The sequence below is a fragment of the Tigriopus californicus genome, chromosome 3 (assembly GCF_007210705.1).
Source record: "Tigriopus californicus strain San Diego chromosome 3, Tcal_SD_v2.1, whole genome shotgun sequence".
NCBI lineage: Eukaryota > Metazoa > Arthropoda > Copepoda > Harpacticoida > Harpacticidae > Tigriopus > Tigriopus californicus.
The window spans coordinates 2,029,133-2,044,013 of record NC_081442.1 but is presented as its reverse complement, the minus strand read 5'-3'; the positions used below and the strand labels follow the sequence as shown (position 1 = coordinate 2,044,013).

The 14,881-nt window shown below is 39.8% G+C and overlaps 1 protein-coding gene across 1 annotated transcript in view; it reads left to right on the top strand.

Moving 5' to 3' along the window:
• The window catches only part of LOC131878067 (papilin-like), a 51,823-nt gene that overhangs the window by 12,585 nt on the left and 24,357 nt on the right, over positions 1 to 14,881 (top strand). Inside the window, exons 13-22 of the mRNA XM_059223968.1 lie at positions 3,352 to 3,617; positions 4,735 to 4,851; positions 5,170 to 5,425; positions 6,269 to 6,431; positions 6,516 to 6,653; positions 6,717 to 6,914; positions 9,049 to 9,285; positions 9,359 to 9,633; positions 9,716 to 10,054; positions 13,840 to 14,022. Coding sequence (XP_059079951.1) covers positions 3,352 to 3,617; positions 4,735 to 4,851; positions 5,170 to 5,425; positions 6,269 to 6,431; positions 6,516 to 6,653; positions 6,717 to 6,914; positions 9,049 to 9,285; positions 9,359 to 9,633; positions 9,716 to 10,054; positions 13,840 to 14,022 — 2,172 coding nt within the window. The remainder of the gene's footprint in view (positions 1 to 3,351; positions 3,618 to 4,734; positions 4,852 to 5,169; positions 5,426 to 6,268; positions 6,432 to 6,515; positions 6,654 to 6,716; positions 6,915 to 9,048; positions 9,286 to 9,358; positions 9,634 to 9,715; positions 10,055 to 13,839; positions 14,023 to 14,881) is intronic.

The following is a 14,881-nucleotide window of genomic DNA, read 5'->3' as shown; positions in this document are numbered from 1 at the left end:
AATTCGGTTGAATGTCTTTTTTCAATTGCCCAAAATATGCTTGTTTAAACTTTTATATCAGCTTTCGTCATTGTTCAAAAGGAACTAGATATTTTTTACTGACATGTTATAAGCTGGATTTATTTCGGCATGTTGATACATTCTGCCGGGACCAAACGTTGAAAACCACTTTTCTGTCCTGAAAACTGACTCTCATGGCCATAATGTTGACTCTCTTCAACCAAAAAACATCATTGTTGAAAACTATATAACATGGCTTTCTATTCACGCGTGGCTCTTGTTTTTCTTTTCAAACTCGAAAGTATGAAAAGTCAAATTGGCAAATTGGCAAAGGCGACGTCGATTTTTTTTCAAGCCTCAGTTTTCCAACTTGATACAAAGAAAACAGGGGTTATCACAGAAATAGTTATTCCCGATCCCGATCAATTCAAAGCTCATTCTTCAACCCGGGCTAGCTCGGTCTGAATGTTTGTTAATGGACAAACATTGATTTCAAAACTGCATTTTCACAAATTTCTGTTGACGAATTGAATTGTTGATATTGTGCAATGTCGGTTCCCTCAGAAGGGCCAAAATATGTTTTGCTCCTTTTTTACGTTAAGCAATTTTGACCAACTCTATTGAATTCATGAAGGCTCTTTTTGTTACGAATTATTTTGACTAGAGCTTTACCCTCATGGTTATGAACTCGTTTTGTTGTGTAAGTTTGGCCCTTGTTACTACAAGTGCTTCTTAAGATAGCTATAACAAAAAAATCAGCCCACTAATCAACCAGAAGCCCCAAGTTTCCCGGCACAGTGCACATATACTTCTAAATAAAACAGCTTTCTGATGTACGAGTACAACACATTTTACTCTAACGGAACCAGACAAGGGGGCCCAAAACTTTTACAGAAAAATACCTTTGGGCATGTCCCAGCGGTCACAAAACATAGTTTAAGCGCAGTTAGCATCCCTTTTCTTTTCAAATTCGTCGATCTCTTAGCAAGATACAAGTAAGATCAAGTTTGATTTCAAAGAGCTTCTCTCCAAAGTGGGAACGACTGGTGATGGAAGCTCTACTTTTACTTTTTTATTGTGTCTTTAGTTAATGGGGGGGTGTTTAGGTGTACTGTTCCCAAATCTCTCGGCAAATTGCCTCTAAATTTACCATCATCCGCCAAGTGGGATACATTTGCTGACTTTCAAGTCTTAAGGCATATATGCTACAGTTAAATACGAATCGCATATTCTAATTTTCGTTGTTAATTACGTAGGAGCAATGTGATGAGATATACATTCAACGGTTCACGGCCTTCCTTGTAGCTTCCATTTGCTTCCATGAATAATGAATCATTTTATGTAGTGCGTACCATCGATGGATCTCTTCTACCGGACTACTTCATGATGGCATGTCTTTGCAATTATTTTATTAAGGAATATTTTTACGAATGTTTATGACTGATAACTAATATGGCCAAACTTTCCCACTCAATATCGTCGCTATGTACAGTCGTAAAAGCATTATTTCATATGAATGACAAAACATGAAGAGCTATCTGTTCCATTCCTTAATATTCTAAAGTGCTGAGCTACTTGTATTAAGATGATGTTTACTTTCCACATGGCGATTCTTCATCCTCATCTTGAACACGCTTCTCCAATTTGGACTTCAATGAGGTTTGCAAAAGATCAAATGTTTCACGAGCAATGTTGCAAGCATGAACGAGCTCTGTACAATGTTCAAAGAAGGTACATTTGTACTTGATATTGTGTGTTTCCGAAAGCATTAATGAGCTTTGTCCCAACCCAGGATGGGTTTAAATGCCAATTCTAGTGACCGTAGCGACTTGATGTACGTTTTGAGAGCACCTTCAAGGCCTCGAGAATACCGGTTAGGTGAAACAATGCAGTCTTTCGCGTTTCTTTCTTCTTTCCCCTCCAATATCCGTAAGGAACATTTTAGGCTTGATTCAGTACCGTCCTTTCAGTTGGACTTTGAAAAACTTCTGATTAAAATTTCAGATCAACCCTTTATTCAGTTGCCAGATCCGCCAACTTTAATTCGTCGGTAGATAAGGTGTTATACAAAACAGCACATTAATAAATAGAATTGTAATTTTACATTTTGATAGAGTTGGGGATTACGTTTCATGTTTTGGTTAAAAATTCCAAGCAAAATCAAAACCTTACTTCAATTCACTCAATAAAAATTTAAAAAAAAAGTTTAAAAGTGAATGTTAGAAGCCAGAGTTTAGTAGTGGGGAATAACTTCCAAAATTACCAGTTGAATAAATAAAAATGTATACACGAGGTCCTCAAAGGTAAATCCAAATGTCAGATTTGAAGCTTTCTACCTTCTCTCAAGAAACCATGGCTAAAATTTTCATCACTAGTTCCGGATGCCATCATGTCTCGGAAGCACGAACACTTGACAAGTGACAGACTTGTCTACTTGACATTGCTAGTCTTCTTTCGGCAAGAGCAATGGGAAGCCCGAAAAGTAATCAAAAGCCTTCATTTCTTGCTCGGAAACATGTCTTATATCTTAGAAAATAACAATAGTTTAAATGATTTTTTTTCGTCTGTTCAAATTGATAGTTGACATTGCTCAATACAAACAAGTAACCTCCCACTCCACTAGAGGTTGCGTGACGCATTTTCTTTTTGCTCTAATCATAGATAACTTCATATATAGATCGATCAAGGGCGCTGCGATGGCATGTTTTCGTCTCAGCTGTCGCTGGTGAAAAAAATGTTTCATTCGTAGACAAGCTACTTAGGACATCTATGGTGCAAATTTGAATCGTTGACGGCTCGTCCAAATTCAGAGTAGAAACCCCTTACAAGACTCGTTGTCAAGCAATTGCTCTCGTCCAGCACGCTTCATAAAACGGGTTTGAGTAAGTTGTCTGACCACATTTTTACGAACGAAATTTTGAAGAGGTTAAAATGGGGCTCAGGTTGAAGTTTTCATCCATGTGGTGGAAACACTTAACTGAAACGCAAGGAACAAGCCTGGGTTCAGGCTGACCTCCAGAGGTGTCAGAATTACCTTGTTTACTTACCTTTAATGTCCAAATCTTTTTTTGACATGTTACGTGTATTATGCCCTAAAAAAAAATGTTTTTTTATTATTCTACCACTCTTTCTACGAATAACAAACGTTTCATGATAATAATTCAACTTGCCTGAAGCGAGATTTAACGAAATATCTTTGTCCCATTTCCACCACCGTCAGCTGACCTGAAACCATTCTCATGCGGTACAGCTCCTGTTGAACTTAAGCATTCTAGTTATGGTTTTCTATGGCTCTAATATCAATATTGCGCTTTTTGAAGCTCTATATCATTGATTAACTTTTATTCTAAGGTATGAGATGGAACAGCCTTGCGAGGGCACGGACGAATGCACTGGAACGTGGCTGGCCAGCCAATGGGGACCTTGTTCCAAGGATTGTGGAGGCGGTCAGAAGAGAAGGAAGGTGTTCTGTATCAAGGATGATGAACCTGTGGCTCCGGATCAATGCCCCAGCGATCTCAAGCCTTTTGAAGAAGATGATTGTAATAAGGACGACTGCGAGGAGGCCAGTGGTGACGGTGAATCTCCCGAAGAGGAAGGAGCTGAGGATCTCGCTGGTAATTGGTTGGAGAATCTTTCAACTTTCATCTTTTAAATTAAGCGAGGTGTAGGCGCACACGGTTGGGATGGATCAAAATTTGTCAAAACGAAATCATGACCGCATGTAGGTGCACTTTTGAAAATTAGGAGAACAAAAGAAGAGTTCTGCTGTAAATATCTGAATGCATGTTTAGAGGTATATCACGGCCTTTTTTGAATCACATATCAAAATACCGCAAAAAAAATAATAACTTTTGCTTTCTTGATTTGAAAAGTACTCCAACAAACGATATTACTTTCGCTTTGTCAGATATGCTTTTTTCCTCATTGTCTGCAAAAATAGGGCTCAAATCTTTCTGTCTATTAGATTTAACCCTACTGGAGTGTATTTAAAAACGTGTACGACATTGCAGAAAATAGGGCCTGGCCTAACATGTTTTTGTCCTTTTGTTCGGTTCGAGGTATTAAAAAAATGGGTCATGTCACGGCTAGTTTTTCGGCAAAAGGTTTTAGACATATTGAAGGCTGCAAATGTTCCTAATTTTGGTCTCCGAACTTCAAAGGAGCAGACTTTGTCATCTAAAATATAGCACCCCAACCTATCGTTCATGCTGACGTTACATTCCCTAGCACAGCCCCTTTTTATATGCGCACGTCCAGGAGGATTTTTCATTGATTAATGCATGTTATTCAATGCTTTATGGCGTGTTGCGTCGAGCGACAATCTTTAATGGTCTTTGACGGCCAAATTTAATCACTGAAAGCTTCCAAAATCAGGTCATGGACCAGGAACATAGAGCAGATACTACATTACCAAAGGGCAAAATACTTGGGTTTATTACTCTTTAATTATATGAGAGATCGTAATTGTCCAATTTCATGACATTGTTGCTTTTAAGCCAATAAGAAACATAGCAATGATATCGATGGTCGCCGATATGTTTCTATCCTCAATTTGGTCCCCTCTGGCTCCCTTCTGAAAAGTGCTAACAACAAGTACAGATGAAAGATCTGACTGGATTCTTCATAGTTTAACTTTTGTCTTTTCATTATTACGTGACTTTCATTAACAAAGAATAGCAAATTAATTTAACCGATCCATTGATGATCGGGAAATGTGATGATATCTTTCAGAAGACGAGTGCAAGGAGTATTATGCCGATGAATGGATTTTCGGTGAGGGCTCTCCGCTAGGTCCCAAGGGAAACAGCACTGAGGCTGATGAGGAAGCGGAGGGATCCGGGGAGGAAGGTGAGGCAACTTCACTAATGGTAATGGTTCAACAAGCACTTTCGTACACTTACTTTAAACCCAAACCAATGATTGAATGCCCCCTATGGGGGTGCCCCTTTGAGCCTTCGAAATGCAGCTTGATGTGAAGCTCCCCAGAGGTCCTTTTGAGTTTGGCTTTTGTTCAAAATCTAACAAGATTCAAAACACAAAGAAAATGATTGACCTTACTTCCTACTTATTACATTGCACCCCGGATACCAAATCACAAGATTGAAAACCTTGTATCCAAGACCAACTCCCAATAACTCACACACTCATTTTTGATTCCATCCAAAGATCCTGACGCAATCACGGCTGAAGATTTGGCTGGCTTCAAGAAACGTTGCAAACCTGAAGCCATTGAGCCTTGTGCCAATTCCACTTACAAGTGCTGTCCAGACAACTTCCACGCAGCTCAAGGGCCCTTTGGTGAAGGCTGCGAAGAAGTCAAGACTTGTGAGGATTCTCGCTTTGGTTGCTGTCATGATGGAGCCACACCGGCTGAAGGCAACGCCTTTGAAGGCTGCCCTCCGTCTCAATGCGACCTAACATTGTAAGTCTTGACAGCCTTCGTTATATCACACTTGACAGCACAATACACTCGTTTTCTCTTGTTGCAATGGGATGGGGTTGAAGGATCCAAAAAAATTTGGGTCCAATTACGTGGGAAGGTTTCAATTTTAGTGCTATGTAAGATAGCCTTTGTTGTGCTGGGGAAGGTTCAAGAAAGGCAGAAGAGAGCTTAGGAGAAAGAAACAATCAAAGACCATGATATGTTTAGTTAATGCATTGCAGTTTTAGGTGAATGATTGCTGGTTCCATTTGTTTTGTTCAGAATTACCGCAATTTATGACACTACATTTTGACCTTTATCCCACGGTATCTCAACGTTTTAAGCTAGCATCTTGTTGACCTTTTAATGGCAATGAATTTACAAGTTCTCAAACTTTAAGGAATGGACTGATTTGAAAAAGATCCGCTTCGCGTTACAGGAATAAATATCTGACTTTTACGTTGTTATCTTCATTAAACCATTTCAAGAGGCTTGAACTTTTTCTCAACGTTTCTACTATAACAAGAAAAAACAAAAAAAGTGGCTTTTCCTTGACCTTAGTAGAGCTCAACTATAAAATTTGATATTTTCATCGAACGACGGCTAATCTTCGATTGAGGAAAATGGTCTTGAAATTGAGCCGACTAGTTGTGAAGGTCATGAAAAGATGTCATTAATTTGCCCTCTTTTATAAAACCATCTCCTTTTTGTTTTCATCGGTCTTCAAAGGCCAGCCTTGACTCTAATCAACCTTTATTTAAGTTCTTCCTCTCCTATCAAGCCCTTCTTATGCGTGGGTGTTTCAATCTTTCACACGATTTTGGCCTTTGTTCCAATTGATAGATTTGGATGTTGCTCTGATGGAGAGACAAGAGCCTCTGGACCCGATGGTGAAGGTTGTGACGAGAATAAGCTATGTGAGAATGGACCCTTCGGATGTTGTCCCGATGCTCGGACATTTGCTCAGGGCCCCAAGAACCAAGGGTGCTTTGAGTGCCCCGAGGAGGTACGTATTGATTTATATCGAGTTCCACTTACATGCACTCAAAATTGGAACGGATCCCACGTTTGACCGATGATTTATGACCAGGTTTGGATGTGCGACTCTTGCGAGAAGACGGAATTTGGATGCTGTACCGATATGGAAAATGCTGCTTTAGGACCGAGCTTTGAAGGCTGTCCAAGTAAAAACGGAACCGATGGAGGTTACAAAGACTGCACATTGACGGTGAGCCTGTTTAAGAAGGAGACACTTGTTCATTGATAAATGGTTCCAAGGTTCTTTCCGTAGGAGCATGGGTGTTGCCCCGATGGGTTGACCAAGGCCAAGGGTCCCAACTTCAAAGGCTGTGAGGATGCAACACCTTGCAAGGCCTCCCTTTGGGGATGTTGCGACGACCTACTTAATCCGGCACATGGACCCAATAAGGAAGGATGTTGTCTGACCACCAAATTTGGCTGTTGCGAGGACAACGTTAGCCCGGCTGAAGTAAGTATCTTATGGGTCCGACTTTAGATAAAGGATATGGTTGTTCCGCAACCTATTTTCCGGTCTGAAAGCACAATAAGTTAAGCTCTTGAGTGGAGCAACTAATTTAATACTGACCATGGACTTCTTTAGATACGGACTATTTACTTGCCACTTTGCAACAAGAATTGTGACACTTTGATGGCCTTGCATCAACTCAGTGCTTTTGAAGGTTTAAGTCCGACCTTTGCGGCCAGATTGGCAAGAATAGCCGATTAAGCATATACTCCAAGATCCCTTCAAAAAGCACGACACAATTCAATGAGCTGTGTGCCCCTTGGGAACAAGAAGCTTTTGCTTGGACACTAATTTTCAACATGAAGCCATCAGGCTTTTCAGGAAGCTCATTTGAAGTGAGGCCTCCAACATTGGAAATGATTAATGTCTGCTGAAATGCAACAGTCCATGTTTGAAGACGTCCGTAAAACTGACCTTTTAATGATCTTGAACAGAGTGACAATTGGCAGTACACAGCTCGTTAAAAGAACCATTCATTATAGGTAGTTTCAGAAGAGAAAGATTTCCTTATGATACCAAAGCATTCACAGACGTTGTGAAGGTTGGAAGATATTGTTAAAGGAAACGAATACAAACCTGAGGGTGCTGATCTATCAGCCCGAAAGGTCAATCTGTATTTACTAGTATCCTGATTAGTCAGGTCTAGATGGGAAAATATTCTTTCCAATTAGTGCATCTGATGAGGGGAAGTTCTAATTCATCGGCTCCAGTCAATTTGAAAAGAAATATACTCAACAAAAACGTGACTGGTTTACTTTCCTCAGGTCAGAGTGCTTTGAGAGTTAGCTTTTTAACACATGTAGGGCAAATTGAGCCAATTATTTCATATTGAACAACAACTTTTTTGTTAAGATGTGTCCGAGTCATATATACAATTAGTGACCCTGGCAACATGATCGCACAGATATCTACACATCTGATATACTGCCCAATTTGCTGGACAAAACGTGTAGCTGATGGGATCAAAAAGGTTGTGCCCAAGCAATAGCTTAAGCACCTCTCAACATTGACCTGAGTTAAATGTAGATCGAAATAGCTTATTGAAGATTCGCGAAAAACTTCATGTAGATTTACAAAAAAGCATTCAGTGCTTATTTTCAATATAATAACAAAGCTTATCTTGTTGGATGGTCCAAGAAAACTCGTTCAAACACGGGAAGCAATTACTGAGCTCATGAACAGAAAAGAAGAAGAAGCAATAACAGGCCCGCTCTCACAAGTATGCTCCTCAAGTTTCAGAAAGATAATGCGCAACCTCTCATTTTCGTTTTTTGAGATATGAGACTATGGAGATCAGTAATAAAGAAGTGATAACTAATTGCTATGTAGTGAAATATGAGTTGTTTGGGCACAATCTCCAGAGTCTTAGTATAACCAACCAACGCAACCTCCAGCCTTTCGCTACCTCGTCAAGTGACCAGAGAAAATAGTACGAAACGAACACGTCGGACCAGGTCAATTATCCTCGAAAAATTAGGCCGAGGCTGCCCGAGAAAAACGGCGCTGGTAACGCTGTGCATGATCGGTGGATCGTATTTTGCGTTCAGGGCATATCATCATCGATTTATACCCCTATTTTGTTTGAATTGCCTTAAAGGACTGATGTTAGAAAAAATGTTCCGATTGATATTGATAAAGTATATGAGAGCGAATATATACCACTTTCCGCTTTTATGGCTATGTTCTCCTAAAATGCCTGTTGTGCTGGGAATTGAGATTGTCACCTCAAGCATTCCAGACTTAATTCAATGATTAGCTTCTCCAACATCTAATATGTGCATCAGCTATAGAACACTGCAATGAGTACATCAATAGAACATGAGGAAATTAGGAAACCTGCACAAACAGAGAGCCATTTGTTGCAGAGGAAAGCAAACATACCGTACTGTATTCAAGTTCGAACAACATTCTCACGCCTGGAACCCTCATAAAACACGAACATATTATATCATGTTGGAAAAAACAAGCTTCAAAAACTTTGTTCCCGTATAGATGCATCCTCTCACTTATCTTGTTTTCGACAGTTCTCTTCGCAAATCTTTTTTTTTTAACGTGTTCCACCACCATTTCAAAATAGGGACCCAATCAAGAGGGTTGTGGTTGCGAATTCACCGAGTTCAAATGCTGTCCCGACGACTTCACTGCGGCTCGTGGACCCGATTTCGCGGGTTGCGGCTGTCAAATCACGGATCACGGTTGTTGCCCCGACCAATTCTCACCCGCTGAGGGTCCAAATTTTGAAGGCTGTCCATGCCACACCTATGAATATGGTTGTTGTCCCGATGGTATTTCCATCGCTCGAGGCCCTGGACAGGTGACTTTGATTCATGATGGAATACAGCATCGGCATAACCTTCCAATGGAACGTGACTTTTTTGGGGTTTTAGGAGGGATGTACGTGCAAAGACACGGAATTTGGTTGTTGTGAAGATCGTCGCACCCCGGCCGATGGTCCAGATGCTGAAGGCTGTGGCTGTGTGGCCTCCAAATTTGGCTGTTGTCCCGATGGGGAGCAAAATGCTGAAGGAGAAAACTTCGAGGCCTGCAATTCCACCTTACCCATTCCCACGGCTGATGTATGTAGTATGCCCAAAGATCGAGGAACAGATCGAAACTTTACTGTACGTTGGTTCTTTGATATGGAATACGGAGGCTGTTCCAGGTAAGCACCAGTAGCTAGAGCCAATTTCGCTCCCATGTGTTGTGCTATGTACGTGCATAAATTGGTTTCTTTTGGCAAACAGATTTTGGTACGGTGGAGGTTCCGATGACGGCAATGGAAACAATTTCGAATCCAAAGACTTATGCAATGAGGTGTGTGTGGAGCCCGAGGGCAAAGAGGCCTGCCCTTTGCCTCGAGTGCCTGGGCCTTGCGAAGGGTATTATCCCAGATTTGGTTACGATGCAGATAGCAAGACCTGTCAGCAATTTATCTATGGGGGTTGCCTGGGTAACAAGAACAAGTATGAGACGAAGGAAGAATGCGAAGCCACGTGCGCAGAAGACGGAGAACTCACCAAATTTCTCACTGACAAATGCCAGCAGCCAATTAAGGAGGGACCTTGTGCAGGCAACTTTACCAGGTAAAAGACAGACTGATGGAAAACATGCCGAGTGTTCCACGAGTCTGCTAGATCCAATTGTTTTTGAGAAACCTCATGGAGCACTCTACGTTTTTCTGGCCACGCTTATATTCTCAAACACACTCAAAGCTAAATTCAATCTCTACGTATTGGTCATAAAGAATATTCCATGTTTTGATTTAATAAGCCTATATGGTTCAAACTAGGATAGGCCTCTCAAGGGATGGAACAAGACTTGATTTGATAGTACAAGTTAACTTTTTTCGGGAGATTCTTTACCTGTTGTCATTAATATTTTTAGCGTTATGACAGTGTTGCTTTTGGTTGGAGGAAGGTGGGAAAAGGTTCAATCATAAATGGACTTGAAGGGAAATTGAGTGAGTGGACGATCCAATGAAACTGGATACGTTTGGAAAAGGAATTTTCTGTACTCACGGGATAATGATATAGATTCGTTCACAATTCCGATGGAGGAAACACGAACATTACACCTCTGATCGACTATCAAACCAGAGGGATTGTCTAAGAATGCAGTTCTTCACAAAGGATAGTGACTTATGCTTGGCACGATGACGTCACAACCAATTTTTGGGAAGTCAATAACTCAATATCTAAAAAGACAAGATACTTTTAAAGACAAACACTAAGTCTAATTAGATAATATTGCAGTTTTTAAAACACGACGTTGAAAAAATCATTCCTTTCAAAGAAAATTGGAATGACATTTTTTACAACACCTTAGCAAGTAGTGCCTAAACCGATAAATGCCCCCTCCGTGACGTCATCGAAGAGTGGTTGCTTCAAGGACCTTTGAACCGAAAAATTCGGCACTGGAATCATTTGGTCTTGTAACCAAGGCCATGGTGTATAACATCAAACGCTTTCGTTCCTAACATCACTAAGATTGGATTGTCTTTACCATTAACTTGCCAGGGAAATGGGGGACTTCACGCCCACAGTTCTCTTTTCCAACAATCATTTGCCGCATCGATTGCAATTTAAGACACGAGATGTAATGACAATCATATTCTTTAGAATCACCTCTCAGAAGATGAGCCAAAGTTGACCAACAAGATTGAACATTTCTCCTCACAATTAGGGCGATTCCATTTTCGAGTGTTAATTGAGAGTCACACTAATCCATATCCCTGCAAAATCTTGTAATAGAACACATCAATCCTGAGAGGAGTTGTGAGCGTACATTTTGATTTTAATCCAAAACTAAAATTGATAATATCAGATGCATTGAATAAAGCCGTTCAATTGACTTTCGCTTCAATTCGCTTCAACTCAGTTTGAACATGGACTTCTCTACACTTGGACGGAAATCCTAGGAGTGACAGTGAAAAAATTCGTGTGTGTCAATTTGCACTTAATCAAACGTTTATGCCAATAGCTTTGAGACTTATAAACTTAGTACACGAGAAAACACAAAATTAATGCGTTGGCTAAGTTTTAGCACAAGAGCACTAACATATTCAGTTTAAGCCTGCTACTGAATTGATATTTCAAAGCAACTAACTTCTACTCAAACGTTCAAACATTGGCGAATTGTCAACCGGTGTCTACTTGTTTTTTAAGGAAAATGTGTTTCATGGTTTTGAATAAAGGAGAGTAATTTTTGCACTAACTTGCAATAGGTGACTGTACTTATGTTCTCCTCATATATTTATATTTTTTCATTTGAAATAGTTAAGAGATTGATATCTATATGAAAGATTGAGCATTTCTATTGGATTTGCTCTTCATAAAGAACATCTGTGCAAGTCATGATTAGTTTTGATGATCAAAAACCATCTCTGACAATCATCAAAGTAAGTTTAAGGCCACTCTGGTTTGAGATGATCAATTTCGGAAACATTGCTTTGTAATGAGACGTCACAAGCTCAGGAAACTTAATGGTCTATCATTTTTATTTGATTCTCATCCAAGATACAGAGTCAGGGTACTCCCAACATTTCTCATTTCTTGTTGTTAAACTGAACTTAGACTTGCTCCTTCCGTTTCCGTTGAGTTTTTTCCACTTTGGATGAAAATCATAATTTGAACATAAACCTTCTCTTTTTGCATTGCTTGAAATAACTAATTTGTGCTTTCTTTGGTTTAACCTCTGGTAACACTGGTTTGCATGGGTTGAGGAATATTTTGCTACACCCAAAAAGTATCCAGAACTCACTCAAACCTATTCAATGTCATGAGCCAGAAGAGAACCTTTGCATGACAACTTACATTTGAGGTTTCTACTCAGAATGTAAAACTACCGCTAGCAATTCAAATTTATGCCAGAAATGTCATGATTACCTTGACTGCTTATTTTTCATTGGCAGGTTTTTGAGCTGAACCAAGTAGTTTGACAAATTTAGATTGCAATAACTTTTGCAGGGGTTGGAAGCAAAAGGCCCTTCTCATATCCTTTTAATTGTTAGACGTTTAGACAAAAAGTTGGGTTTGAATATCATGATTCAATAACGTAACATGATTTCAAGTCATAAAAGAACACATGATCCCTAAAAAAATAAGATGGCGCTACATTCATTTACCAAACCATCGCAACATTATCTTAAAGTAAACTTGGTATCTGGAATCTCAAAGTCACTTTTACGTCGCCCTTTGTCCCAATCAAATTACACTTACTACAGGAACCTAGCATCGAAAACATATCCTTTTATTAGACAATATGGACGAATTTATTACCTCCTTTTGTGGCTAATCTGATTAACTTTGCCTCTCCAAAACTTTGTTAAGTCAAAACCAACCCCCTTTCAGTGGACTTGAAATCAAGTGGCAAAGGAATTACAAATTTTCAAATATCTTTGCAGAAATATATTTTCTTTGCCAATGGTTTCCCTTTTTATGTCATGGCGCCAAGGAGTGCTTTTTAGACTATTATTTAGCTCCACAATTGATATTGAATGCGCCTTGAAATAAGGCTTTAAGGATTGAAAAAAGGAACATTTCCAAATTTTATGCATAAAGCAAAAAAAAATCATGATGACAAGTAAAGCTAAAAAAAGACACATATAAAGGGAGTTCATAACATAGTTTCTACGTAGTTCACAAATTTCGCATCCATGAATGGAGAAGTCCTTCAGCTGCATGAACAAAATAAGAAAAAACCTTCTGGAACATGATTTGGGCAATGGTGGGGAACAACTCAGTTATCAGGCCAATCTTTATTCAGGAAACGATTCCTTGCGTCGTTAATGGGCCTTAAAGTAATAATAGCCAATCGTCAGCATGTTCGCTGAGTGATGGCTTTTTTTTCTTATCCCCTCTCAAAATAAATGCGTTAGAGAACGTCCTTCAAGGATCGGAACACCCACGTGGATCCCATCTGTCCTTGATCGCCGCCTCAATTCCATGTTTATTGGATCAGGCTGTTGGTTTGATGTTAGAATTCTATTAGGCGGAAATAGAACAACAATGACAGTGGGGAATTACTACAAAAGCAGCTGTCACGGTGGTTTCGTGCCAAATCTTAAAGCAATGACGTGACAGAATGTAACCAAGAAAGTTCCACTTGTATTGTCATTTACAAGTGCATTCTTCAATTCCCCACCATTTCATAGCCGCAAAGGGGGACGCCAGTTAATCCAAGTCTCTTAAGGAGTAATTTTGAAAAAGAAACTTAAGTTCAAAATGACCCACCCTGAATTCCCAACGTAATCTTATCTTCTGACGGGTACCTAGAAGTGACTTTCATTACACGAACTCACTGAGCACCTTTCTTAGTTCATATGAATGTGTTATGATAATAGATAACATTTTGGTTTCTAATTTTTCAGATGGGGCTATAACCAGGAGATAGAAGAATGTGAAGAATTCACCTTTGGTGGTTGCAAAGGCAATATGAATGCGTTCCTTACTCAAGAAGAATGTGTGAATAGCTGCCAGGAGACTGGAACCTCTCGAGATGCGTGTCTTTTGCCCAGGAGTCCCGGACCATGCAAAGACAATCAACCGAAATGGTATGTACTACACGTTGACTTTAGTAAAATAGGAAGAAAAAAAACCATATTGATTGGACCAGACGAGATCGAAGTACTTGGCTGATTGATTCAGCCAAGTATTAATTCTTGAATGAGGAAGGAGAAGTGGACAGTCCAGATTCTTGGGACGAGGTCAATCCGTTACGTAGTCTGAGTATATGAACCGAAGGAGTACTTTTATAATACCCATTGATGAACCTAATTGAATGAAGGAATGGAAAGGCAAGTAAATGTACGTGTTCCAACGATGGTCTGGGTTACAAGAGCCAAATGAAGGCTGTTGATGGTTGTTATGTAACCAAAGGAGGAAATCCAGCCCAAATGACTTGAGCCGGGGATGGAAAATCGTGAAAATCCATTTTCGACCACCTAACAGGATATGGTGGCAGAAAGTGGCAGAAATACCTTCAAAGTCGAATTGTCTTTTTGAGGAGGTGCATTGGACGAGAAATCACAAAAAAGATATTCTCGACCACGTGGCGGAAAATAGTGGCTGAAGGAGGAAGCAATTCCCTCGAGGTTGACTTTCCCATCATTGAATCATTGGTTCACTTTATTTTGAATGTCCACAAGTATGACGCCAAGGATGGCTACGAAAATATCTACATTGGTTAAGAGCAACAGCTGTTATGTAAATCCACACTTTCGCCCCCGTGGACTATTTTACTGATCTGGATGTCGTATTTAGACAGGCAGATATTGTTGAGGACGCATGACTTAATAAAACATAATGCAAATATCATATTACTATAAGGAAAGTTTGTCCAGACTCTTCTTAATTAGTCATTTGGTAATATGGTGAGGTCCAACCGAACCCAATTCAAGCCTCATTGTTTCT